The sequence below is a fragment of the Cyprinus carpio genome, chromosome B18, assembly GCF_018340385.1.
Source record: "Cyprinus carpio isolate SPL01 chromosome B18, ASM1834038v1, whole genome shotgun sequence".
NCBI lineage: Eukaryota > Metazoa > Chordata > Actinopteri > Cypriniformes > Cyprinidae > Cyprinus > Cyprinus carpio.
In genome coordinates, this window is record NC_056614.1 from 14,773,119 (window position 1) to 14,801,091 (window position 27,973).

The following is a 27,973-nucleotide window of genomic DNA, read 5'->3' on the forward strand; positions in this document are numbered from 1 at the left end:
ATTTACTCCCTGATGTCTGGGTCATCCTGCCTAACAAATACCAACTTCCAGGGAGTTTTTCTATATCAGTGTGTTCACCATGTTGGCGTTAAGAAAGACAAGTTACTGCTGTATTTTCAATTCATATCCAAAACCAACAGCCATTTCTACGCCATAGAAATGTTGGTGTTTGTTGGGTCACTGTGAATGATTATTTTAAAAATAGAAAGTTCAAAATAACAAAATTTATTTGAAATAAAATTCTGTTGCTTTTGATACATTTAAATGTGTCCTTGCTAAAAGTAATGTATCAGATTCTTTACAAAAGTGTGTATGTATGTATATATATATATATATATATATATATATATATATATATATATATATATATATATACACTGTTTATACAGGTGGAGCTGGGGAAGGTGGAGGGTTTTTGAAGCACACTGCAACTGCTACAGCAAGCAGTCATATATTTGAATGTTGAGCAGTGAGCTCATTGGCTACCGATACAAGAGAGAACCAATCAGCTGTGACATGTGATGATGTCATTATGTCAGATTTAGTTGGACCTATCAGACTGTGCCATCTAGAGTTTCATTTCAGAACTTTGTATATATACTGCATGCACAAAATGTATCGCCTATACAAAAACAAAATCAAAACAGTAAATATAAAATTTGTAAAAGCTGATTTTGTCTTTTTTAAGGTTGAGTATACCATGAGGACTGTGAAGACCATAGGAAGTGTAATACTGGGTCTGCCGAGCTCTGTGGCAGTGTTTCTGAAAGATGCACAACAGCACAGTTCTCTGAAGGAGATGACCAGTAATGAGTTTGAGCAGCTAGAGGTTAGTGAGATTTTTTTTTTTTTTTTTTTTTTTTTTTGCAAAATCTATTTATGTCCAGTAATTTACACACTTAAAAAATGTTGTTTATTTATAATTGTTGGAGTTTACTGAAAGTTCACTGAAAAGTGTGAGTGAAAAAGTTTCACTGCCATTTTTTGATGCAGTAATACCATAAACATTCATACCTCCCATTAAACTTATACGATTTTTTTTTATTTTGTTTTGTTTAGTGATATACTTTTAGAAATTTCCCAATTTGATCTACTGTATGAGTTTGTTTGAGTGTACAGTACTATATACTGGTGACTTACTGTAAGGTGTGGTCCAAGTTTCCGCTGTTCTTCGAAAGTTTGCTGGCAAAATTGTGTTCAAGTTGTTGACTCAAATTCGCTGTGTTGACCATAAGAAAGCTGATTTGTGTGAATGTGTCTTCTGTGTGAGCTGTGCTTAATATATCACTACACTATTCACAATAGACAATAGGCCTTTTTTGCCTGTGAAATTTGCTTAAATATTGCATAAATGTGAGATTTAAGCAATATTACATTTACATTTACATTACATTTACATTTAGTCATTAAGCAGACGCTTTTATCCAAAGCGACTTACAAATGAGGACAATGGAAGCAATCAAAAACAACAAAAGAGCAATGATATATAAGTGCTATGTATTACGCAACACTTGTTGCTAGCAGTCCTGGCAAGAAACCATTCTGTAAGTACACAGACCTCCATAAAAGCATAAGAAAATTGTTGGATTGTTTGTTTGTTTAATCTTCCTAATACACTCATATGAAGATGGTTGTTCACATATAGTACACATATAGTATATTTTCTCTTGCAGAGTAATGGGCTGCTGAGGCTGGTCAGTGGATTAGGGCAGCAATTATTGATGGTCTATGGGTCTGTGGTGGCTAATGTAAAGAAAACCTATCTAACCAGCTTCAACCTGGCTAAGGATGGAGTCAGCATTGTCCTGCAGTCCTATGGCACAGTCAGGGAGAGAGCACTGCACATCCTTTCTTATTATGGGCTGGTGAGTGAGTCAGTCATCCGCGGGTTTGATTTGATTTGGCCCCTCACGTGGTTTGTACTGTCTGGAATCTAGTTCACGTGGACTCCTCACATGTGCATAGACCCCCTTCAACACAAACAAACACACACACCTCAAACTCATCACCCACCCCTGCTGTGATCACACATCCAGCTCTGCATATCAGGGGATATTTCCATTATAGATTCTGTCTAGACTGAGAGCAACATTGAATTGTTTAAATAAATTGTGACCTTTCTTCACAACTGCGTTAGAGCATCTTGCAGTTTTTCTCAATCTCTTTGGCTTAATTCTTGAGTGAGAGTTTTTTTCTCAAAACAATAAGTTCTTAATTAGTTTCTTGTTCACATCAGATTCGATTTCTTGTTGATTTAAGCAAATTGCATGTGTTTTGAAAAATTGGCACGTGTGCAAAAAATAAGTAAAATTTTCTACAGTTTGCACAATAACTAAATTCACATGGCTTGCTGATCAAAACGGATAAGTTGATTCTTAGTGAAAATGTCAAACTTTTCAAAACTTCTAAACATTCTTTCATCATGTGAGTCATCACATGCAAAATGATCCATTAATTTATCAAAATCTGTCAGACGTATATGTTCCATAAATGTCTGACATGGAATGTTTGTAATGTCTGCTAAGGAGGCAGATAGCTTGCCATTAGGGTTTCAAAGGGGTGGGCTTTTTTTGGGGGGGCGCGGGGGGTTTAGTAAATTTTCATAGTCTTTTGGAGTTTTGGAAATTTACCAGAAATTTCTCACTATTTTGTAACCGTACTTGTCATTGTAATGAAATAGGAATCACAATTTTGCTGTAAATACATTTATATTTATACAGTACATTTACAGTACATGTAGAAATGTGTTACTTGTAAATTGAAAATTTACAGTTGCTCATCGTGGAAGAGCTGTAAGAAGATAAGTAAGAATGTGTGGTGTAGGGATTCCAAAACTCTTCAATATAATATTGAACTTTGTGTATTGCATTTTTTTTCTTTCTTTCAGTTTTGCATCTTTTGCAGCATCTGTTACATGAACCCTGCGTTTTTACTCCACAACATCAGTCAAATGTTTTGAAATAGCTTCCTTTTGTGATCTGATGTGGCTTCTTATCACAGAATGAGGCAGAAAATGTGTTCTTGTATAGTATAGAAAGCAGTCTGTCAACAAACAAAAAAAAAAATTAACATATAACTAATATAAAATAAAATTGCATATAACAAAATGAAATTTGCATATACTGTAACAAAATGAAATTAAATTAAATTAAATTAGCATATAACAAAACATTTATAAACAAAACATTTTGACTAGTGTGGCAAACACTTTATTTTGGTAGCATTGGCTAAGTCACTGACACAATAACTAGGTTTTGAAGTATAAATTAAATTCAAGCAAATAGTTGTGAAAATTGAACTAGAGAATTTAAGAGGAGACGCCACATGGGCTTATTTTTTGAGACTGAGTGACTGACAAAGATTCTTTTCACTCGAGTCCTGAGAACTTTCTGTGTTACTCTCAGGAAATACAACCGTCCTTTCTAACACACTCAATGCAAATATAATTTTGCTTCCAAGATCAAATGTCTTTGTAGGAGCATGAAAAATCTGCAGTTTTTGTGAGCATTTTGGCAGCAATTTAGAAAGTTCCATTCAAAGCCATATACATTTTTAACATGATAAAGCCTTTGACAAGATAATATCTCTCTGTAGAACAACAAGTAGCCTATGCCAATCATAAAAAAGAACTTGCCATGCAGGCCATCCGTTTCAGGCAGTTTGCATTTTGATCTAACTTATAAAGATTCATCAATATGGATTAGATTGTTTTGTGTCTTTCAGTAAAGTAATATTTCATATTAATTATAAATAGAATCTTGTTGGTTTACGCTACAGACTCTGATCTTCATCTTTTTAAAGAATAAATAAAATAACCACAGCATGGCACAACCATATTTTTTACATTCCTTTCTGCAGTTTTATCCCTTCAGGTAAATGATAACATGGAGATGTGCAAAGCAGATAACTGTAACCCTTTAACCTCTGTCTGGCTTGACACCTCTGGTAGTTATCCTGATATGGGTATAGTGATGGAGCACAGTGGTCTTCAATCTGTGACTGTTGCTAGGAAGAGTGGTTGTCTGACCCTATTGTGTCCTGTAAAAGTCCTCATTACCTCACTTCCACTGTAGACACTACAGAAACCTGTCAAAACACACATCAGTGCTGCTCATGAAAGGCCTCTTCTAGAGTCAGTTCCAACAGAAGCAAGTGGATGCAATTTAATTGAGAATCATGTTAATCCTGCTTGTATTGTTTATTGTCAAGCAGGTTACGTTTCACTTTCTTTGAGAAACCGGGACACATGGCACAGCACATACATGTGTGCAGACATGTTTTCTAGGCATTTGCGAAGTGTTGTGTGAAAAGGAGATACCCACATGAGGATTTAATCAAAAACAGATGAGGTGGAGGTCATCTGTATTGTAAATCTGAGAATTTTTGCTGTCAGATGAGGAGATAACTGTTCCTGTCTGGTTTTAACAACTGTTAGTTTTAGGTTTTAAACTGGAGTAATAGAATCCGTTTTTTTTTTTTTTTTTTTTTTTTATTAATTATAAATTGGGGAAGTCGTGGCCTAATGGTTAGAGAGTTTGACTCCTAACCCTAAGGTTGTGGGTCTGAGTCTCAGGCCCGCAATACCACGACTGAGGTGCCCTTGAGCAAGGCACCAAACCCCCAACTGCTCCCCAGGCGCCGCAGCATAAATGGCTGTCCACTGCTCCGGATGTGTGTTCATGGTGTGTGTGTGTTCACTGCTGTGTGTGTGCACTTTGGATGGGTTAAATGCAGAGCATGAATTCTGAGTATGGGTCACCATACTTGGCTGTATGTCACGTCAATTAAATAATTTGAGATCAGATTCATGACACTAAAGACTGGAGTAATGATGCTGAAAATTCAGCTTTGCTGTAACAGCATTACATTTTTTTTTTTCCATTTTAAATTGTTATTTTAAATTTTAATAATATTTCACAAAATAGTTTTTTTTTTTTTTTTTTTTTAATCAAATAAATGTAGTTAGTGTAAGTGCAGATCCAGAAGAGCCATGTTTAGAAACATATTTGGGAATCAGATCAACAAGTGGCCTTTTCAGGCTCCACTGCTTAGGAAAGGCACTGGTATATTGGATAACGTCTCGGTTACATACTATATTTGGGAAGTTGTGGCGTAATGGTTAGAGAGTCAGACTTGCAATCCAAAGGTTGCGAGTTCGAGTCTCGGGCCGGCAGGGATTGTCGTTGGGGGGAGTGAATGTACAGCACTCTCTCCACCTTCAATACCATGACTGAGGTGCCCTTGAGCAAGCCACCTAACCCCCAACTGCTCCCCGGGCGCCGCAGCATAAATGGCTGCCCACTGCTCCAGGTGTATGTTCACTGCTGTGTGTGTGCACTTTGGATGGGTTAAATGCAGAGCACAAATTCTGAGTATGGGTCACCATACTTGGCTGTATGTCACATAACTTTCACTTTCTTAAAAGTAAAGAACTCACTTGATTAAGTTGGCATGAGATTAAAAAATATGTATAGTAACCCTTGTTCCCTGAAGGAGGGAACAGACGTCACGTCGGTGACCGATGAATTGGGATCTCGCTAAGAGAGACCAATCTACTTCGAGTGTAAACTAAATGAGCCAGTGCACATTGGCATGCGATGATGGCTTCTAGCTGCGGCTGATCACTGCGTGAGCATAAAAAGGCAGCAGGTGCAATGCATACCAGGTTTCACAGCGGTGGTACAGCAGCTGTGGTGAGGGATGTGACGTCTCCATTCCCTCCTTCAGGACACATGACAAAATGTCCCCATAAAGATGGCAATATCTGAAATCATTGTCCTTTTTTGGGTCCAATGAGAAAAAAAAATTTTCATTAGGGAAGGTTTAAGAGTAGGGTTAGTGTAGGGGGAGACAGTATAAAACCCATTACTCATATGGAGTGTCATCATAATGATAGGAAAACCTGTGTGTGTGTGTGTGTGTGTGTGTGTGTGTGTACCTACTTACTGTAACCATATACTGGGGAAAAATTGTTACCCAGAAGTAAGCAAAACTTGACAAATTCACCTAAAACCTCTCTTTGAGGACATCCTTATTTGTAAAACCCTGTGTTTTGCTATTTGTGAATATGCAGCAGGACACAAGGGAGAGGAACTGATCAGAGATAGATAAGAGGTGTATCAGAAGAAGGGAGACAGACGGCATCAAATACAGCATTTTACATTACATTATGCCATGTGATAATGTATATTGAAGCATTGCCATGGTAAAGACTGCACATTACTATAACTCTCCCTTCATCTGAAAATTTAGCTAGAATATAGATTAAGTCATATGGAGTTAGGACATTGACTGCATTGACAGTAAACTGTTCTAGCACAAAACCGTATGGCCATGTCATACCTTCATCACACCTTTTGATAACACACTGGATAAATACTTTTACAAACGTTATTGATTTTATGTGACATATGCAAGTTAGGTAAGGTAAGTGTATTTTCTAACTTGACATTTATTGCCTGTATTACTGTAATTATTTCAGCAACAAAGGTGATTTGATACATGTATCTTGCATTGTTTGCTCTTGAATGAACTGATTGTTTTAAGTACTAAACTGAAAGAAGATCATACTGTTGTGTTTTGGTGATTAATTCAAATGTTCTCAATACATATCACAATGAGCTTGTGTTTTGAAACAATGATTATGTAACTAAATAATAAATTATATAACTAAAATGAAATCATGAGATCAGGTTTTGAAAGAATGACTAGTGGTGTAACAAGTGTGATCAGTTTAAAGTCTTTTATTAAGAGTTTTGAAAATGTGCACCTTACCTGTGAAAAATAGTATCAAAAAAAAAACCTGTAATAAAAATAACAGTGTCATCATGCAGATCATTTTTTGTTTATTATAGTGTTCAAATGCTGATCTTATATAGGCTTAATTTTTTATTCATAATGTACTTGTCTGCCAGTGAGCACGCTGCTTTTTGCTGTTGCTTTTGATGAATACCCTACGGCAAAACTAACTTATAGCACCAATGATAATACCACCGTTTATTTTTCAACCTCAATTGAACAAAAACACATTTTTGCTGTAATAATATATGACTTTTTAAAAGTCGTTTCTTAAATATGAACCAAAGCGCGATCATACATTGACGCCATACTGTCATAATTAGCCCTTCATGGGTCCAGTCTTACATGTATTCTGTAGCTTATTGTGAATATAACCCATCAGTTTTGGACACGGTGAAGCTAAACTGCACCTGCTTTTAGAGCTTTGCATTTCAGGCCGAGATCAACGTGTCCCTGTTCACGCAGACAAGATGGCAAGCGCATCCTGTTTGCTTTCTCTATTTTACAAAAGCACAACATTTTGTTGATACTGTGAGTGCACACAAAAATAAGGGTAGAACATTTACAGTTCCAAATGAAGTATTAGTCTTATCTGTATGAGCAAAAATTATGGAGTAGCCTACTTGTTTCCACTGAAGAACAAAATGAAGTGATTGTGCTGGCGCCTAATCAGCCTTCATGCATTAAGCACGCTTCAGCTTCCACTCTCCGCACAAACGCTTAGATATATGCATAACTGCGCACTTTTATTTAGGTTAAATGTTTAAGCTAACGTTGTACTATGCTTTAAGTGTTTAATATCTACAGATTTTATTTTAACTCTCCGCACAAACGCTTAGATATATGCATAATTTCAAGGCAGCTGTCGTGATGTCGTCACTTAAAAAAACAAGAACAACAACACACTACAATTGATCAAAGATTTGTTAATTTATAGTGTGTTATGTTATCCACATGGTAAATGTGATCAAATCAACTGCCTGCTGCTATCCACATGGTCGTACTGAAAAAAGTACAAGCTGTTTACTGGTAGCCAAGGGCTGGCTAGGGCCTAGGTTTGAGGCCTGTGCAGGTCTATACCAGATTTATGCATATGGAAATTAATGTTGTGAATCAGGGGTTGTTTTCTAATTAAATGAGAAAATGAGAAAATTAAGTTGTATTTTGTTGTCTAATTCATTTTTGACTATCACACATTTTGAAATCAACTTTAATTATAACATTATAATGTTATTGTTGTTTTATTTCGTTATTTGATTTCTGATTACAAAACAAAATATCAATTTCAGTCAGTTTGCAAACTGTCCCTTTGCGCCACCTGGTGGTAGTTTCGTGAACAACTTCAACACTCACTTGCAGTTAACGCCGTGGCCCTGCAATGCTATGGAATCTAGCGAACATGTTGGGGGTCGCCCAGCCCACAGCTCTACAAATGTCTGTCAGTGAGGCGCCACGAAATGCACGGGTGAAATGGCATCTTTAAAAAGATGGTCTTTCGTGTTTTCAGTGGTCTTTACAAAGACACACACAGTAAGATATTTTAGGGTATTTTTTCTTTCAGGGAAATGCTCTTTTATGTCATGGGAGGTGTTAAATTGATGCGTGGTAGAGGGAAGTGCAGCCTAAAGTGCACTACCCACTCGACACAGGAACGACCACCACTGAAGCACTGTCTGCCAACACAAGAAGCTTCCAAGAGCGTGTTGAACTCGCTGTTCACACAGGAATATTGGTAGGAGCAGAACAATGTTGTCGCTCGGCTCCGAACCGAAAAGCATGTATGCGTTGCACCTGCTGCCTTTTTATGCTCACACTGTGATCAGCGGCAGCTAGATGCAATCATCACATGCCAGTGTCCGTTTGTTCGTTTAGTTTACACTTGAAGTAGATTGGTCTCTCGAAGGGAGATCCCAATTCGTCGGTCCCCGATGTGACGTCGAGAGTGACAGACTGAAAGGGAACTGGAATTTTTGAACAGTTAAATCACTTTTTTGGTATTTTTTTAAGAAAGAAGGTTCACTTGAACAAGGAGCTTTTAGTTCACACATTCCAGACCCCTGCAGATCTAAAGTCTTTATTGCACTTGTGAAAGTCAATATAAGATTGTCATAGTTTGCCCACAGTGGTGCCCACAGTGGTTTTTAATATTTCAAATACCACTGAGGGCATACTTTGACAATCTCATTCTGACTTTCGTAAATCACTGTACTTATTGACTTTAATTATATCAGACTTCCTGTGGTATTTGGACTGGTAAATGGATTATTGATCAAGATGTTTTTGCTTTTATAACAGGCTAGTGTTTTTTGTCCGTTATCTGCAATGGCCACCATTCTTTGTATGTATCAGGGTAATTTATTTTCCTTATGCACAGAGAGAGTCAGTGGCAAACATGTAGTTAATGACAAAGCCAGACAATCACGCACATCCGAGACGTCAGGTGATATGGAAACAAATAGTTTCAATCATGACTAAGCAGTGCATTCTTGGATGTTCCTTTGGTGGTTTGCCAAACGGGAAACCAGGGTGTAAGAGTGACATCCTTGCATTGTCTAACTGTCATTAGTCTAACTATAAATCTAGTTTTGTCTAATTTTCTAATTTTCTCTTTTTTACATTATTTCTTTAATGACATACAGTAATGCAATGCTTTGAATGCAGTTTTCTTTACTGTTTTGTTGGCATATTTCAGAGAACATCTTTAAAATGTCTCACTGTTTAACATGGTTTTATCAGATTCTTGAACAGATATTTGCATATTTGAATTAGAAATCAATTTAACAAGCCCACCAAATTAATATAAAATTCAGCTGATTGTTTTCGGCTTCATATCAAAATAGCAGAAATGATCCAGCTGGAATCAGAGCAACAATCTGTGCTTTTGGCTTGCAGAACTGATCTACAAATGAGAGATCTGATATAGTAATTAATAGACTATCTACAGAAACTTATATACATACACATTCAAAAGTTTGGGGTCAGTAAGATTTTTCAAAACTATATAGTAAAGGGGTCCTATTATGCTTTTTCACTTTTTCAAGTTTAGTTAGTCTGTAATGTAACTTTTTGAGCATAAAAAAGATATGCAAAGTTACAAAGCTCAAAGTCCACTTCAAAAGGAAATATTTTATTTAACAGAAATCACTTTTCAAAAACTACAACGAACGACTCGTTTGGACTACAACACATATTTTCCGGGATTTGGGATATCACAAATACCGACGAATTGGACGAGACCTGGTTGAGCTGCACTAGAGAAGGCAACTAGTGTTATCACTATGTTGGAGACACGCTAGCTTTCCCAAGGCAGACGAACTTAGAGTGGTTACAATCATTTTTAAATAAATTAATATTTATATTCAGCAATGATGCATTAAATTAATCAAAAGATAGTAAAGTACAATGTGACAATTATTTTTATTTCAAACAAATTATGTTCTTTTGAACTTAAATCCTGAAAAATAAATAAATGAATAAGAATCTATCATGGTTTTATTAAAAGTATTAAACAGCTTAAATGTTTTCAACTTAATCAGAAATAATAATAATCAAATAATAATCAAAAACTGTTTCTTATGCACCAAATCAATATATTAAAATGATTTCTGAAGGATCATGTGAGACTGAAAACTGGAGTGATGGTTGCTGAAAAATGCAGGAGCCATCGATTCATCACAGAAATAAATTACATTTAAAAATAAATAAATAAAACTTTTATTTTAAATTGTAATAATATTTCACAGTATTATTTAACTGTAATATTCACTGAATATTTGATCAAATAAATGCAGCCTTGTTGGGAATAAGAGATTTCTTTTAGAAATAAAATCACACTGACCTTTTAAAGCTTTTATTAACATTATTTTGTCCTCCATCAGCTTTATTCTAACACAATTAAGGTGTCAGATCTAATTGACACAGGAAATCCTACTACTAAACTGGAAATGAGCACATTGTTAGATAAATTTATTTATATCGTTTTTTACCTCTGATTCACTGCAATGTCAGAACTGTCCTGAGCGCGTTCTTCTTCTTCTTCTTGCTTTATGGCAGATCGCAGACTTATAAGTGCATTACTGCCACTTATCTCTCATTGACACTCTATCTACAATCTCAATTAGGAGTGTCAATGGTCCATTTGAGAGATAGGTGGCAGTACTGCACTTATAAGTCTGCGATCCACCATAAAGCAAGAAGAAGAAGAAGACGCCATGAATCAACAATATAAAAAAACTATATAAATACTGTTCAGTTTCTTGCACAGAACAATCGTTTCGTGTCTTTTTTCATCAATGTATCGTCACAAGCCGCAGGGTTTAATTTGGTATTGTCTGTGTAGGTTTTTTTGACTCTCAAAGCCGTGTTTCCCATTCACTTCCATTATATGACTGACAGACTGCAACGGTTTGAGTTAAAAATCTTTGTTTGTGTTCTACTGAAGAAACAATGTCACCTACATCTTGGATGCCCTGGGGGTAAGCAGATAAACATCAAATTTTAATTTTTTGGTGAACTATCCCTTTAACACTTGTCCATGTGTCATTGCTATAAATACCCTATAAAAAATATTCAGTTATTTAGTAACACTCATTCAGATTTACAGGTTCATAAAGACCTGAACTGATTCCAGCCTGCAGAGCTTTAGTTTCTCTTTACGTGCTGAATACCTATTCCCAGGTGCAGTGGATTCTTTAACCTAGTAGTCATCGAGATGTAATAAAAGCTATTTTAGATCCCCGTCCTTGACTGCAGTGTGTATACCAGATGAGATTAGAGAAAATATAATAAATCATTCAAAGTTCTCAATTTTTCTTCTTTCATATTGGTCTTGAATTCCTTAAAATGGCTCGTTCTAACACGCCCCCACATATCTACGTCAGTATGTGAGAAGATTTGCATAATGCCACCCAGATGTTCACGCAAAGAAAGAAGGCGTACCTTTTATTCTCGTTGTAGGTTTGTTGTTGGCACCGTCACCATGTCGTATAGACGCTGTGCGTACGCTGTGTGTTTGAATGTGTAATTTGTTTTGCTTTGTTTGGGATTACGATATAGGATTATATATGCTTGGTAATGATTGGTGCTGGTCGCTGAGGAAATACATCAACTTTGCACTGTGGATCGCAGAATGGGCTTTCACTGTGGACGAAGCAGTGTCCAGCCCGGGGTCGTCACATGTGATTGCCGCAAACACAAGGTGCGCTTCTTCGTAGAATCCGCCTCAAGCCGCCCGCCTCTGCTCACTCAAGCCGGCTGTGGCTCACTCTAGACCGCTTTTCACTCTAGGCCTCCGGCCTCTGCTCGCTCAAGGCCGCGGTGTGTGATGCTGTTTCGTTGAGAAAGCGAAACTACTATTTTTGCCTTCCAAACGAAGACACGACTAGAAATTATGTTTATATCACGTTTATAATGGGTTTTGTGTTTAAATGTGAGGCATTAGGCCAATCCCAATGTGCTGGATAGCTGGCCAATCACAGCACACCACTTTTCAGAGCGATGAGCCTTGTAAAAATCAACGCGTTTCTGAAGGTGGGGCATAGAGGAGAAACTGTAATGTACCATAATGTGTTTTTTTTAACCTTAAACTGCATAAACACATTTCATTACACCAAGTGCACAAAATAATGTTCTTTTTACCAGCATCATATGACCCCTTTAATAATCAGTGGAAACGTTACAGTGTTTTCTATCACAATAAGCACTTGCGTTCAGTCAATAAAAATAGAAAGTAGCTCAATTTGTTTGAGAACTCAGAAAGACCATTACATTAAAAGGCGCGGCGTACCACTTCGGGAGTTATTTCTCTAATAATTTTAATGGCCAGGAGTCACAACCACACATCAAGACATTGTTCAGATGATTTGTTTCAAGACATTTGACATGTTTCCGTCCTGAAATGTGTTGAACTATTTTTTACGCACCTCATCCCAAACCTTGAAGGGCTTGAGCCATTGATATGCAGGCTAATGCAGTCTAATGCAGTTATTAGAGAGAGAGAGAGCGAGAGAGAGAGATTAAGCACATGTGAATACCTGCGTCTGTGTGTCTCTCAGCAGTGTTTAGCAGCAGCGTCTACTAATAGCAAATCTTTAAGTTAAACTGCTTCAAGAACCTCCCTACTGAGAAATGTCATGTAGCTTTTCAGCTGCAAAACTACTTTATTGATAAATTCATGGGGTGGCGTTGATGACAAGTTTCTGTGTCAAGTCAAGTCAAGTCACTTTTATTTTTGTATTACCATGTAAATTGTGTATTGTTTATTGTAATTTTTGGGATCGTGATCAAGGAATTTATGAATTGGTTTGTGTATTTCTTTGGAGAGTTCTACAGATGTTGATGTGATATTTTAAATTTAATATTGTAAGTACACACAGTGTACTATTAGACATATAGCACTACACATTATACGCAATATGTACATACAGTTAGCACAACACATTATACACTACACAAAGTATGAACACATTCTACATTATGTAGACATATATACGCAGAAAAATATGCTAAGGTGAAACAGATTATACATGAACTGGATACACAAAATGTCAACGATGTGCATTGGATGGTATCCAGTGGCAGCAGGTAGATTATTGTATTAAATGAAGTGTGTATGTATACTCCAGTGTTGAACTGTTGAAGTTAAAGTGCATTGTGTGGCATACCATATTGTGGGAGTATGCTGTAGGGTGCTGTAGAGTGTATTAGTTTTGACTGTTCATTAGTCTGATAGCCTGAGGGAAAAAGCTAGGTGAGATCCTCACTGATGTTAACGCCGAGGAACTTAAAGCTGTTTACCCGCTCCACAGGTGTCTTGTCGATGGTGATGGGTGTGTGTTCTCTGCTCTGTCTCTTGAAATCCACCACCAGCTCCTTGGACTTGTCGAAGTTGAGTGAGAGATGGTTATCCTGACACCATTTAGTCAGGGTGATCACCTCCTCTCTATTGGCCGTCTCATCATTGTCGGTGATCAGGCCTATCACCGTTGTGTCGTCAGCGAATTTGAGTGTGGCTGTACAGTCATGTGTGTATTGAGAGTACAGGAGTGGGCTGAGAACACAGCCCTGAGGAGCACCAGTGTTGAGGGTCAGCGGGGATGAAGTGTTGTTGCCCATTCTGACCACCTGACTTCTGGACGTCAGGAAGTCCAGGATCCAGCTGCACAGAGATCTGTTTAGTCCTAGAGTCTGGAGCTTTGCAACAAGTGTGGCAGGCACTATGGTGTTAAATGCTGAGCTGTAGTCCACAAACAGCATTCTCACATAGGTGTTCTTATTTTCCAGGTGGGAGAGAGCAGTGTGTAGGGTGAAAGCAATAGCATCGTCTGTAGAACAGTTGCTATGATATGCAAACTGTAGCAGATCCAGTGAGGCTGGCAGCACAGAGCGGATGTAGTCCCTGATGAGTCTCTTAAAACACTTGCTGAAGATGGGTGTAAGAGCAACGGGCCGCCAGTCATTCAAGCATTTGATTTTATTTTTCTTTGGTATGGGCACAATGGTGGATTTTTTGAAGCATGAGGCAACCACAGACAGACAGAGGGAGAGGTTGAAAATGTCTGTGAAAACTCTGGCTAGTTTGAATGCGCATGCTCGGAGCACACAGCCTGGGATGCCATCAGGACCCGCAGCCTTCCGGATATTCACCCGTCAGAAGGATCGGGTTACATCCATGACAGAGACAGAGAGTGCACTCATCTCTTCTGCAGCAGCCGCGGGAGTGCTCTCTGTGTGGGCGGTGTTGTGAGCCTCGAAACGAGCATAGAAGTTATTAAGTTCATCCGGTAGAGAGGTGCAATGTTCACAGTAGCTGGTTTATTTCCTTTAAAATCTGTGATGTTATTGATGCCCTGCCACATGCTTCTTGCATCGTTGGTGTTGAATTGTTCTTCAACTTTGTTTTTATATAGTCTTTTTGCGGCTTTGATGGATTTTCTGAGATCGTAACTGGCTTGTTTGCGATCATCTCTGGGTCTCCGCGTGTGTGCACGAGTGTGTGTGTGTGTGAGTCTGTGAGAGAGAAACGGAGAATGCGTGATTTCCGTACATAAAAAAGGTGAAAGACATGGAAATAGTTTGTCATTTTTTAACCTATTGTTTGTTATATTTATTTGCTCAATGTCTTCTGAGGTTTTAGTTATTTTATTGTTGTAGATAGCCCATAGTATAACAAAATATTATATATCTCTTCATTGTGTTTGGGCCCCCCCTGGACGAGCAAGCATTGGCATGTGCCTAGAATGCCTATGCATAAATCCGGCCCTGGGTACAGAGATGTTGATTATTACATCAAAGTTCCTAGAAGTCACGTCTCACAGATGATCTTATCATTCTATGAATATTTGGGTTGTTTTGTCTAAGAGTTTCTTTGTTTTTGCTCTTGAGCTTATCTTGTAGAAGGGAGAGATATGTTGATGCTTGTGTCTGCATGTTTCTTAAGGATCTGCGTGAGTTTAACTGAGTGGAAAATCTGGAGTGGAAGATCTGTGATAGCACCGCAGTGTTAACAGTTATGAGCAGAGGCCACACATTTCTTCATGTTCTTAGAAGTAGATAAGGTACTGTGATCTGCCTGGCTACGGAAAATTGCACAGAAACTTTCTTTGGCCTTTCTTTTTCAATTCAGGGCTAGAACCTTCCCATTTAGGCACTGTGCAATAAATCTTTGCATAGTTTATGGTTTAGTTTGGTTTGTTTTGTTTTTTGTTTGTTTTGTTTTGTTTTGTATTGCTTTTTTTTTTTTTTTTTTTTTTTTGCATTTGTTTCGTTTTGTCTTGTTTTGTGTTTTCTTTCATTTTTGTAGTTTATTTATGTTTTGTTTTACTTTTGTGTTTTACTTTTGTGTTTTGTTTTTGTGTTTTGTTTTCCAATATATCTTTACACAAGTTAGAAATGAAAATTCTGTCATCACTTACCCTCACGTTGTCCCAAACGTTTGTCTTTTTCTTCTTTGGAAAATAAAAGAAGATTTTTGCAATTGCTTTTGTCCACTCAGTAAAAGGCAATGGGGTCCAAATCATTGGGGGGGAAATCATTTCAAATTATCTCTGTTTACAGAAAACAATAAGTCATACAAGTTTGGCATGACATGACGGTGAATAAATGATGACAGATTTTTAATTTTTGGGTGAACTATCCCTTTAATCAAGTAGATCTTAAGCTTTCACTGTAGTTTAAAACTCAGTCACTTAGACTTTAGAGGCAATAGAGGTCAGGGAATGTGACAAAGAGCTGTAATTGGCTACAGACAGACCCATCCCTCCCTAATTAACCCCTGGCCTGGGACTGTTTGGGATCCCATAAAATAGCTAGACAAAATAAGGAGACTCCAATAGGTCTGGCACCAAAATTACTCTGCCCTCTAGCAGCTGGATATCTGTCCACACACAGGGAGATGTTGTGTGACTTATGTCTTCCTGATGCCTTTTTTGAGGACATTTGGTATTTTAGAGAAAAAAATGTCTGAAACGAGTGAAAGAGACAGGCTAACCACATTTAGCCCTAGCCATCGAAAACAAAGCAAATGTTCTGCAAGTCAAAGTGTTTATAGGAGTGGAATTTAAATTTAACTCTGCTTCAAAGAGTTTAGTATATTCTAAAGCCTCATGAATATCAAGAATACTAGATGTTTTTCATCTTCAGCTGGATAGCTCCAGGGCATTTTCTTGTTTTTAACACTTATACATTAATGTGAATCAACAGTAGTGCTTGAATGTCAAATTCCATAATTTCTGCTACCTTTGAGAGCCTTCGCATGTGGAAAACTAAAGAATGGCTTTGTTTTCTTTAATAACAGATTCCTAGGCGATCTTCCAAGCCAGAAGGAGGATCCCAAATGGCGGAAAATGAGAGATCAAAAGAAAGTGTGAGTGTCTCTCTGGTGCTGGAGACTAGTGTAGGAGACCACATGCACAGTCCCAGTGGCAATTCTCAAAAGCAGCCCCTTAAGGTTACAGAGCTCAAGGAGATATCAGAGGAGACCCGTCAGCTGAAGATGGAGGTCATTGAGCAGATTCCTATGCAGCAGAAAGCAGTTCTTGGTGGCAGTAACAAGAAAGTATCCAAGATCCCTGAGGTACCCAGATCCCCAAAGAAGAGTCTGACAGATTGCACCCAGATCTCCTCCTCATCGTCTTCTTGCATTCATACAGAGCAAAATGAATTGGTGATTGCCCCCCCTACTGAAGAATGAGAATGGAAGAATAGTCAGAGTGGGATGTGGGTTTCATTATTTGTCCTGCAGGTCTGTCATGTTCATTTAAAGCATTAAGCATAGCAGTCATGGGTCATGATTTCTAAAGTCTCTTATTATCACTGTTGAAAACAGTTATATAATATTTTTGTGGAAACAGTGATACATTGTTTTCAGTATTCTTTGATGAATAGAAAGTTCAAAAGAACATCATTTATTTGAAACAAATCTTTAATAACATTATAAATGTCTTTACCTTCAGTTCTAATCAATTTAATGCATCCTTGCTAAATAAAAATAATTTCTTTCAAAAATAAAAATAAAAACCTTACTGACCCCCAAATTTTGATCACTAGTGTAATAAGAGGGGGAAATCCTGATTTAGAAATCGTGGTGTGACTTTAATATATACATTTAAATAAATCTTGAATTATTTGCGACTGATTATATAATAGTAACTATAATTGAAGAGGTGGTGCAAATCTCAATAATGAAACAGGGCTACTTTTCAATATTTTTTATTGTATCAACATTCATAGCAATTGGTGATCATACACTTTTTCAATAAGATGTCCCCTTGAAAAAACAAAATTATGATGAATTAGAATTGATCAATACACAACGTTTATTAAAGAAAGACTGCACAGATGTGACTCTGCTAAAAAGAAAACCAACCTATTAAGTACAGGAATAAATTAAATACTTCATAATCAGATTTTTACCATGTCCCTGCATATTGTATGTTTGAGTTAAACAGTGTGCTAGGTGGAGAAGTCCTCAGATTTTTTTGTTTCACTTTAAAGATACCAGATTGACAATCACAGCAAGTCATTACAGCAATGATTATTCACTATTCAGTTAATTCATTTATGGAATTAATATTAACATTGAACATAATTTGTCCAAACGCCTCTTTTAGTCATGGCATAAAGAGCTGATCAAAATGTTTACATGCATACTTGTAATGCCTGATTGTGGTCTATGAATCTATATTAATTTTCTTTGTTTAGATTGTTGATAAATAAATACACGTGCATAAACTGTTAGCTGTACACCATTTATTCATTGAATTTGTTTCCCTTTAAACTTCTACCTCTAATCTTTCAACATCCATAGTTAACATACTTTGACAACGTGATTTAAGTGTAACAATGTATTCTATACAAATACAGCATATTAATTTACTGATTGTAACATTGCACTGTACAATGGCATTCAGGAAGTGTTTTTTATTTATTTATTATTAAACAGTGTGGTCTAGAAACCAATACATGTTCTCCATAAAGCACTTAAACAGCCTCAGAAAAGAAGCTGGAAAAAAACACATTCTGTGCTGTTATCTGAATGCACACAGGCGCAATCATCAAACTTTGTAATTGAACTGCAAGACGGCCTTGAGCTGATAACAGCTCCTTGAATGATAATAGCTGATACTGTTGGAGCCTTTTGTATTTGATAAATGTAGCATAAGACAATGTTGTCTTGCATCAGTTTATATTTTTAGGCCACAGCACATCAGCACTGAATCATGAAAAATTCCCATGGCCATCCTCACCACAGTGTTTACCTTCTTCCAACATTCATGATTATTTGCAGAAGCACTGACATCTTTCCTGTTTACAAATAACAGCTGGAAATCACCCTCAGGCCAGCCAAGAAGCAGATGAGATTGCTTCTTAATCTGAACAGAATTGGAGAAATTTAGCATTACATCATTTGCTCTCCAGTGGATCCTCTGCAGTGAATGGGTGCCGTCAGAATGAGATTTAAAACAGCTGATAAAAACATCACAATAATCCACATAACTGCAGCCATCAAATCACATTTTGTAATTGTAATGTCACATTGTAATGTCAAATCATTGCTTCTAACTAAAATATGAGTCCTCTATCCATAATAATGTTTATTCCAATGTAAAAGTCATCTCATCTGATTCAAGAGAAATATTCACAGATCAAGTACAGTTTAGAAGCAAAAACAGTCCAAAACAGTTGTTTATGTAGATTAATTGTGAATTACGAAGATGTTTTTATCAGCTGTTTGGAATCTCATTTTGACGGCACCCATTCACTGCAGAGGATCCACTGGTGAGCAAGTGATGTAATTTCTCCAAATCTACTCAGATAAAGAAACAAGCTCATCTACATTTTGGATGTTCTAAGGGTGAGAAATTTTTCAGCAAATTTTCATTTCTGGCTGAACTTTTCCTTTTAAAGGTTAAATTACACATTTATCATCAAACAATGGAATATTCCCTCCACTTATGATTGATATAATCTGCTGCCACATAGCATCTTAAGCATTTTATTGAGAACTCTCCACTGTCAACATGTTCTCAATGTAAGCCATCGCCTAAGCAGACAAACTAGGGCAATCTCTTAGTTGCCCACACGGAAGATCCAGCTGTAGTCTCATGAGAGATCCCAGACTCTCATGCAAGCCACAGCAACGGCTCGTCCCTCTCAATGGATCTAAAATAGGTCATATCAGACCACATAAACTTTATTTCCAGAGCTCCCATTAGCTTCACAGCGAATCTGTTCGCCTGCGGGTGAACACTGCAGACATGCTCTTCACAATGCCCTTGATGCCTGCTAACTTTTTCACAGACACCCTGGACTCCCTGATGCGATCCACCAGCCCATGGAAAACCATGAGGACGCTGTGGTAGTTCTCAGCAGCTGAGACTTCATAAAACTGACAGTCTGCAGAGAGTGCAAGCAGCCTGCCCTCTTCGCTGAGGACTGTACGATGGTGGTGCAGGTCCCTCTTGTTTCCCACAATAACTATTGGCATCTTCTCAAAGCCCAGAATGTCCTTATTGGTTTTGATTATTTGAATGAGTCTGGAGACCGCGTTGAAACTGGCTCGGTCACAGATGCTGTAGACCAGCACAAAGCCATCTGCCCACTGGACTCTCTTTTCGTACATCAAGGACTCGGAAGACAGGTCCTGCTGAGAAGACAAACATTAGGTATTCATTCAGCATTCAGATCAGATGGTGTATATAATATTTGTTATTCACTAAATATAAAAATTGAAAACTGCATAAAAACTGCCTAAGCTAATTTGATGGTCTTGGCTGGTTTAAGATGGTCTTATAGCCTGTACAATCGTATATACAAATGGTTTATCTAGCCTAACAAGTTACACAAAGTGTCCAAAGCCCTTATAAATCTAGCCAACAGACCACCTTGACAAGGCTGGGAGACCAGCTAAGACCACCACATCATTTAAAGCAGGTTTAAAGTGTTTTTCTTTTTTTTTTTCACCAGGGATATCTAAAAATAATTGAAAATGATTAAAAATGAATGATACTGTGTGTGTGTGCGTGTGTGTGTGTGTGTGTGTGTGTGTGTGTGTGTGTGTGTGTGTGTGTGTGTGTGTGTGTGTGTGTGTGTGTGTGTGTGTGTGATCCTGGACCACAAAACTACTCACAAGTTGCACCGGTATATTTGTAGCAATAGCCAAAAATACACTGTATGGGTCAAAATTATAGGTTTTTATTTTATGCCAAAAATCATTAGGATATTATGTAAATATAAGTAGATATTTTGTAAATTTCCTATCGTAAATATAACAAAACTTAATTTTTGATTAGTAATATGAACTGCTTCATTTGGACAACTTTAAAAGTGATTTCCTCAATATTTTTTTTTGCACCCTCAGATTCCAGATTTTTAAATAGTTGTATCTCGGCCAAATATTGTCCTATACTAGCAAACCATACATCAATGGAAATCTTATTTTTCAGCTTTCAGATGATGTATAAATCATCTAAATCAAAATATAAATCATATAAATCAAAATTTCTACAAATTTACCCTTATGACTGGTTTTGTGCTCCAGGGTCACACATATATAAAAGTTAGGCTAAATAGTTGATAGAAAGTTAACTGGTTATGAAACACTGAATCACCTGTGAATATGGTGCATCCCATATATTCAAAGCTTGCTCTCGTCCATCCACAACAACATTGTGAGTGTAAAGGGACTCTGTAGAGAAACCAGTTATAATGAAATGTAAAAATATAAAATAGAAAACTTATAAACTTATAAATCAATCAGTAAAAAGGCAACGTACCAATATCCCCATATTCTCCGATGAATCTACGAGTCAGGAATCGGACAATAAGTGCTGCAAAACACAAAACTTATGAGCATTTGCTTATACTGCAAAATGTTTAAAGTTACAAAAGATGAATGAAGAAGAAAGAAATGTATTCTATGGATGTATATCATGGAATACTTCCTAAAAATAAACTTACCAGATTTTCCAACATTGTCTGTGCCGAGTACCACGACGTTTGCGTCCATTCTCTGTCCGTTCAGTCTAGTCATGTCCTTTACAGATGCTGCAAGTGATCTGGCGCGTCTCCGCCGCAGTCAACAACGTTGAGGAGTAGGCGGGGCTTCGTTCGACGTGCTCGCTCCCGTGACGCTGATGTGCCCGCCCCGACGCTGAGGTTCATGAGCAGATACTCAAAGCAATCACAACAATCATTGTATAACCGATGGCTTGAAAGACATAAAAGAGCGGTATGTCAGTAAACGGCATTTAACTGTCATACTTTGCAGAGAGAGGACTGTGAATACTGTATTTGTTGTCATCGTTTACATGGATTGTTCAGACGTTGAATCTGTTTTAGGCCACAAGGTGGTGTGAGTAGGCTATTGAAAATAATTGCTTCTACTTTTAATATGAAAAACTGCTAGTTCTTTTTTTTTTTCTTTTTCTTTTTTCACTGTATAAACTATATAGTCGTGGCCAAAAGTTTTGGCAGTGACATAAATTTTTTGTTTTGCAAAGTTTGCTGCTTCAGTATTTGTAGATTATTTTTCCACGTTTCTATGGTATACTGGAAAACAATGAAAAGCATATCATAAGTTTTAAAGGCTTTTATTGGCAAAAAAATATATAATGATATTTACAGTGTTGACTCTTGTTCTTCATAACCTTTGTAATTCACCATGCTGGATATTAGCTTCTGGGCCAGATCCTGACTGATGGAGATCCATTCTTGCCTTATTAGTTCTCGGAGTTGATTTTTGGGCTTCTGCTTGTCCACTCGCCTTTCGAGGACTGACCACAGGTTCTCTATGGGATTGAGATCTGGGGAGTTGCCTGGCCACGGATCCAAAATTTAAATGCAATGATCTTCGAGCCACTTCTTCATCTCTCTTGCTTTGTTACACGGTGCTCCATCATGCTGGAAAATGGACGGATCATCACCAAATTGCTCATGGATCATTGGAAGTCACTCTTGCAGGATGCTTTGATACCATTCTTTATTTATGGCAGTGTTTTTGGGCAGATTTACGACTCCTTTGGTGAAAAAGCAACCCCACACATGGATGGTCTCAGGATGCTTCACTGTTGGCACAACATAGGATGTAGCGTTCATCTTTTCTTCTCCGAACAATCGATTTTCCAGATGTCCCAAACAGTCTGAAGGGAGCTTCATCAGAGAAAATAACTTTGCCTCAGTCTTCTGCTGTCCAGTCCTTGTACCTTCTGCAGAATTTCAGTCTGTCCTTGATGTTTTTCTTGGAGAGAAGTGGTTTCTTTGCTGCCCTTCTTGAGACCAGGCCATTGCTCAAAAGTCTTGGCCTCACTGTGCGTGCAGATGCTCTCACACCAACCTGCTGCCATTCCTGAGCAAGCTCTGCACTCCTGGTGACACGACTCCATAGCGGACTCCTCAGGAGGAGACGGTCCTGGTGCTTGCTGGACACTCTGGGACGTCCTGAAGACTTCTTCACTGCAGTTGAATCTCTCTCCTTGAAGTTCTTGATGATCCAGTAAATGGTTCTCTCAGGTGCAATATTCTTTGTACCAATTTTGCATGTGAGGCCATTTTGATGCAAAGAGATGATGGCTGCACGTGTTGCTTTGGAGGTAACCATTGCTAACAAGAACACAATGACTGAAAGCGATTCTCCCCTCCTTTTATAGCAATCAGTCCGCTCTTACAGTTTAAGTAGTCTGATAGTGTTTTTACCTGACTAGTAATCATTCACACTTTCACATGTGCTGCTATGATTAGTCAATTAATGTTATTGTTTTTTTTTTTTTTTTTTTTTTTTGTTAAAAGTTACTTTTTTTTGGCCAATGAAGCTTTAAGCAATTATTTAAAATGCATCTGATCACTCTACACAATAATCTAGAAACAATGAGAATGAACACCACAACAGCTTAAGCAGCAAACTTTGCAAAACACAAAATTTATGTCACTGCCAAAACTTTTGGCCATGTCTGTACAGCATATTTTGAAGTAAAAAGAACACATTTTTAGCTAACTGTTTTATATCCATGATGAAAAAACAAAACAAAACACACAATAGAGACCAACACAGAACTTCTAATGGTTTCCACTACAAACCCATTAAAACATTTAAAACCATCAACTATAAACCATTAACAAATGGTTCCCTGTAGTGAGTTTTGGAACATATTCCATTAAGAATTAGTGGTTTTAACAAGCTATCAAAATGCGACAGATTACCAGTAGAGACCCACAGGGATTATTACAGTTTCCATTAAAAACAGTAAAACCATTACAAATTCTGTGAAGGTTTATATTGGTTTTTATGTTTTGTTTTGTTTTTTTTTCAGCAGGGATGTTTGTTTCAAACCATCTTGTCCATTCAGTTATAAATTATAATAATGTTTGTATATTCTAAAAAATAATTTTAAATAGTATCATTTGTAGCTAGCTGCAGTACAATAGTTATAGTGAATAAAAAGTGAATATAGTAAAACCACACTTCTGTGTATCATGATAGGGGTAAGCTGTATAGGCTATTTAATGATTTTCTATTTTCCTGGACAATAATGATGAAATGTTCATTAGCTTATTATAGCTAAGGCCTAAAGGCTTGTTCACATCAAGAACAAAAATGATAACTAGCCATAAAGGTTTAAAAATTGAGAATAGTGAAGATTAAAAAGAGAATAGTGGAGTTTACACCACTATCTGCAGTGCCATTCAAAATTTGGGATCAGTAAGATTTTTTCTGTTTTTAAAGAAGTTTCTTATGCAGGCTGCATTTATTTGATCAAAAAGCAGAAACTTTTTGCTCAATCAAGGCTGTAACTATTTGATCAAAAATACAGGGGTATTTTTATTTTTTTTATTATTTTATTTTATTTTTGTGTTGCAGTTTTGTATTTTTTTTATATATAATCCAGCTTTTGGTGTATCATAATCCTTCAGAAATCATTCATGTTGGAGACAATTGTGCTGCTAAATATTTTTTTTTTTCAGACGTGGTACTTTTTTCAGGATTCATTGATAAATAAAAAGTTAAAATAAAAGTGTTTATTTAAAATAGACATTTTGTGTCACACTATACACTACTATTGAAAAGTTTTAGGGTCAGTACATTTTTTTATTTTTTGAATAAATGCTGTTCTTTTTAACTTTTAACTTTTACACTGATAATAAATCAGGATATTAGAAGGATTTCTTATTTGTGAAATGAAATTCTTATTTATTAGAATGATGTAAAACTGAAGACTTGACTAATGGCTGATGAAAATTCAGTGCTGCGTCACAGAAATAAATTATATTTGGAATGATATTGAAATCGGAAACCAATATTAGAAATTGCAATAATATTTCACAATAGTATTGTTTTTCTGTATTTTTGAGCAAATTAATACAGGCTTGATGAGCATAAGGTTTAACTCCATTAAAAACATTAAAAATCTTACTGATCCGAAACGTTTTTTTTTTTCTTATAGATGAACTATAAAATCATTGATCAGTGACTACATTGATCAGTTTATTTTTCCTGTGGTAAAAGCCAGGAAATTAAAAATTAAATGCACTGTAAAATGCATTGTCCATATGTGACCACTAGGGTGCAGTATAATCACAATAATTAGACATCTGTCCATGACAGAAGTGGCATAGGACAAAAAAGTTTTGTCTGCAGTATTTAGATTATTAGGTTAGTTAAAAAAGTACCCGCTTTTAGGAGGGCAGTGTGTGAGTGCATCTTACGTTTTGTATAATTGTTTTTAATGTGTATTCTTTTTTTCACCTGGTCTTCTATGTATACAGACAAAACAATAAGAAAAAAAAATTGTCTACCACCAATTATCATGTCCCTTAATAATATCATGCAAAATCAAATAAAATAGAAAACTGATCATACTGTATACAATCTAAAATAAGACACTGCATCATATTGCCACACACAAACCAGAACAGAAACTCTTTAGGCACCTTCATAAATGTGCATACAGTGTAAATACAAGCATATGTTGCTTTACTGAATAATAGCTGTTTGTATGCTAAGTGATCACATACTGATGAAGGTGCCAACAGTGTTTCAGTTCTGGTTTGTGTGTGGCCATATCATCATTAAAGATATGGGTGGCCTGGAGGAAGCAGCCCCTTATGATTTATGCACTGGTCCAAAGAATGTGGTGCCATTTTCCTGACTGCAGCATTGAGAACAAGCTATTGTTTGGGTGGCTTGGATCCTCAGTAATTCCTCAAGGAGCAGCTGAAGACACACCTTTTCCACAAGCACTTAATCACCCCACACCCTTAAACCAATGAACAAAAATGTAGGCCTATTTTTCTTCTCTGAATTTCTCCTCTTTTCTAGCTTGCGATCTAATCTGTTTGTTTAATAAACCAGGTGTTGTGTTGTTGGTTCTCTGACAAATTGCACTGTTCCTTACTTCTTTCTGTACCATAATTTCAGTTGTATACTCAGTTGACCATCTGCACGTCTCTGCCGTCCTGAATTGTTCTGCTCCCATGCCAAGCGGTAATACTACCTGATGGGATGCTTTAAATAGTGCTTGTGTAGAAAGGGGGTCCTCATAAACTTCTCCTGCTTCTGAAGTCACGCTGCTGTCCCACCCTGGCTGAGCTGTTGGTATGTGTGATTCATTTCATCTGTGACTGTCTGAAGGTGTGAAGTTGCTTTTTTCACCAATGGAATTGGAGTCATAGGCAATACATCAGTTCAGTTATGTATGTATCAGGCTCAGACATTACTTTTCTATGAAGGGGCGCTTTTTGCCCCCGGGATTGATTTCTGGGGCTTTTTTTTTAAAAATCTTTGTGAGAGCAATTTATAGAATTAACTTTTTAATTGTATTTCTGTTGTCTTTTTTCTTATTCAAGTATTTCATTATTTTAATCAATCAATCAGGATTTTATCAACATAAAAAAGTCATCTTTACACTACAAAGGTGGTAAAGAAGCTGCATCTGACATATTTCATGTTTATTCACACACTTAAGGAATAGTTCATCCGAAAAAGAAAATAGGCCATCCGAGATGAGTTTGTTTCTTCATTAGAACAGATTTGGAAAAATGTAGCATTACATCATTTGCTCACTAATGGATCCTCTGCAGTGAATGGGTGCCGTCAGAATGAGAGTCGAAACATCTGATAAATACATTAGAATAATCCAAGTAATCATCACAACTTAAGCCAATCAATGAATGTCTTGTGAACCAAAAATCTGAATGTTTGTAAGAAACAAATTCATCATTAAAGGGTTAGTTCACCCCAAAATGAAAATTCTGTCATTAAAACCCATAAGACCTTCGTTCATCTTCAGAACACAATTTAAGTAACTTTTGATGAAATCGGAGAGCCATCTGACCCTCCATAGACAGCAACACAACTGAAATGTTCCCAGGTCCAGAAATGTAGTAAATACATCGGTAAAACAGTCCATGTGACATCAGTGGCTCAACGTCAGTTTTGCAGTGCTACGAGAATACTTATACGAGTAATATAACATAATTTAATCAACCATTCTTCTCCCCCGAGTTACGTCTTCTGCCATTTTAGAGAGTATTAGAATGCATACGCACGCTTTCCCCTGAGCGTAAACAATGCTTATTACGCAGATGACGTTCATGTGCACGCTTTCTCCCCAAACGTAAACAAAGCTGATTACGTCAATACGTTCTTGGGTACTCTCCAAAATGGCAGAAGACATAACTCAGGGGAGAAGAATGGTTGAGTAAATTATGTTATTTTTGTTTTCTTTGTGCAAAAAAAGTATTCTCGCAGCATTGCAAAATTCAAGTTGAGCCACTGATGTCACATGGACTGTTTTACCGATGTATTTACTATGTTTCTGGACCTGGGGACATTTCAGTTGCTTTGCTGTCTATTGAGGGTCAGATAGCTCTAGGATTTCATCAGAAATATCTTAATTTGTGTTCCGAAGATTAACAAAGGTCTTACGGGTTTGTAACGACATGAGGATCAGTAATTAATGACAGAATTTTCATTTTAGGGTGAACTAACCCTTTAAGACATTTTTAACTTTAAACTGTAGCTTCCTGCTAAAATATGTGTCCTTTATCCATAATATTTCTTTCTCAGCTGTTTGGACTCTCATTCTGATGGCACCCATTCACTGCAGAGGATCTATTGGTGAGCACGTGATGTAATGCTACATAATTCCAAAACTGTTGACATGAGATTAATGTAAGTTATCAGTATATAAAACAGGCATATATTAATTATAAAATAATAAAAAGGCTAATTACAGGATAGGGCTGGACAATTATTTATACTGGGACTAAAGTGAAAATCATGAATGGTCAAAGACTTCAGTGCTCACACAAACTCTTATTAGAATTAAAAGAGCTGTCAGTGAACCTCTTACTTTGCATCTGCATGTACAGTAGATACATACATACTAGATATATATAGATTTCACACACACCTTACACACAAAAAGTACTTTCGTAATATGTATCCTTAAGGTACTCCTATAAACTACTACTATTAGAGGTAAATAAGGTTGTCCCTTTAAGTTTACTGACTCCCAATGACAAGCTGTTGTTACTTTTGTACAAAAGAAATGAGAAAAATAACTTATGTTGAGATCTCAAAAAGGGTTAACTCCGAATTGTATTGGTTCAAAATATCAACCTGTCAGTCTAGCCTCTCTGCTTTAAAAGGTCATGTCACATCACAGGTTTCATCTTTTAA

At 36.9% G+C, this 27,973-nt stretch overlaps 2 protein-coding genes across 4 annotated transcripts in view; one reads left to right on the forward strand and one right to left on the reverse strand.

Annotated features, from left to right (window-relative positions):
* Window positions 1-18,039, forward strand: part of plin1 (perilipin 1) — a 31,401-nt gene extending 13,362 nt beyond the window's left edge. Inside the window, exons 6-8 of one of the 2 annotated variants that reach the window (XM_042743970.1) lie at window positions 689-829; window positions 1,674-1,865; window positions 16,592-18,039. In XM_042743970.1, the coding sequence (XP_042599904.1) occupies window positions 689-829; window positions 1,674-1,865; window positions 16,592-16,987 (729 nt within the window). In that variant the 3' untranslated portion in view covers window positions 16,988-18,039. The remainder of the gene's footprint in view (window positions 1-688; window positions 830-1,673; window positions 1,866-16,591) is intronic. The other variant, XM_042743971.1, reaches the window with a different exon arrangement.
* Window positions 18,040-18,210: 171 nt separating this feature from the next.
* On the reverse strand, window positions 18,211-21,406 carry LOC109067607 (ras-related and estrogen-regulated growth inhibitor-like protein). Of its 2 annotated transcripts, none has more exons than XM_019084525.2 (4): window positions 21,256-21,406; window positions 21,072-21,125; window positions 20,907-20,983; window positions 18,211-19,939 (listed from the first exon to the last, which is right to left on the reverse strand). In XM_019084525.2, the coding sequence occupies exons 1-4, from the start codon at window positions 21,326-21,328 to the stop codon at window positions 19,514-19,516; spliced, it is 630 nt and encodes a 209-aa protein (XP_018940070.1). In that variant the 5' UTR covers window positions 21,329-21,406; the 3' UTR covers window positions 18,211-19,513. The 2 variants fall into 2 exon arrangements, with proteins under 2 accessions (XP_018940070.1, XP_018940069.1); XM_019084524.2 differs by having other exon boundaries at window positions 18,211-19,942.
* Window positions 21,407-27,973: the final 6,567 nt, after the last annotated feature.